The sequence below is a fragment of the Myotis davidii genome, unplaced genomic scaffold (genome assembly GCF_000327345.1).
Source record: "Myotis davidii unplaced genomic scaffold, ASM32734v1 C63236190, whole genome shotgun sequence".
NCBI classification, from domain to species: domain Eukaryota; kingdom Metazoa; phylum Chordata; class Mammalia; order Chiroptera; family Vespertilionidae; genus Myotis; species Myotis davidii.
Window position 1 is genome coordinate 1 of NW_006366024.1, and position 791 is coordinate 791.

At 40.6% G+C, this 791-nt stretch overlaps 1 protein-coding gene across 1 annotated transcript; it reads right to left on the minus strand.

The window, feature by feature from the left end:
* Positions 1-6: 6 nt before the first annotated feature.
* On the minus strand, positions 7-769 carry LOC102769086 (manganese-dependent ADP-ribose/CDP-alcohol diphosphatase-like). The gene has a single exon (XM_006777685.2). The coding sequence runs from the start codon at positions 754-756 to the stop codon at positions 139-141; it is 618 nt and encodes a 205-aa protein (XP_006777748.1). The 5' UTR covers positions 757-769; the 3' UTR covers positions 7-138.
* Between the last annotated feature and the right edge of the window lie 22 nt (positions 770-791).

Genomic DNA, 791 nt, shown 5'->3' on the forward strand with positions numbered 1-791 from the left:
CCAATCCATGTGCCATGAGGCTTGTGAGAAATCCTGACCCTGAACAACAGTGACAATATACTTTTACCTTAGTCATCCATCTTCCTGCCGAATAAAAGGTAGCTGAAGAATTTAAAGACAATGTATTAGACTCTCAGCTCAAAGGAATAATTCACCTTGAGGACTATTCAATTCCATATTTGGATTGTGCTCCTTCAGCATCTTCAGACACTGCTGGTATTTTGGAGAGGACTGGTCCACGCCCAAGACACTCAAGTCATAAGAATCGAGTAAAATGAACCGGAATTTAGGGAATGGAACAAAATGGTAAGCGTAAAAACTCCCCGTAGGCACAGTTTCTGGATGGTGTTCAATCTGGTCTTCTAGAAACTTTGTGTTCAGTTTAGAGTTTGTTAAATAGTCTCTGCTGAAGTTATAGAATTCATGATTTCCCCACGTGTGATGAACTGGGACTTTAAGCCTTTGGAACACGTTCATAACAAGTTCTAGTGACTTTTCTGATGCTTTATACTGCGCATTGTAGCCATCAATGATATCTCCAAGCTGAAGGACACAACAGGGTGGACTGCTTTCTCTATTCCAGTGTTCAATAGCACCCTGCAAGTGAAGAAGACTGTGTCTGTAGTATCTTCTTCTGGTTCCTTGGTAATTATAGCCATCTTCTAAGTTAGCATATTGAATATCTGCTATAACTCCAAAGGAGAAGAGATGTTCTGAACTCTCACTTACGGCTCCAGGACTGGGCTTGTCATCCATAACCGCTGAACAGATTTCTAAATAAAGTATAAAAG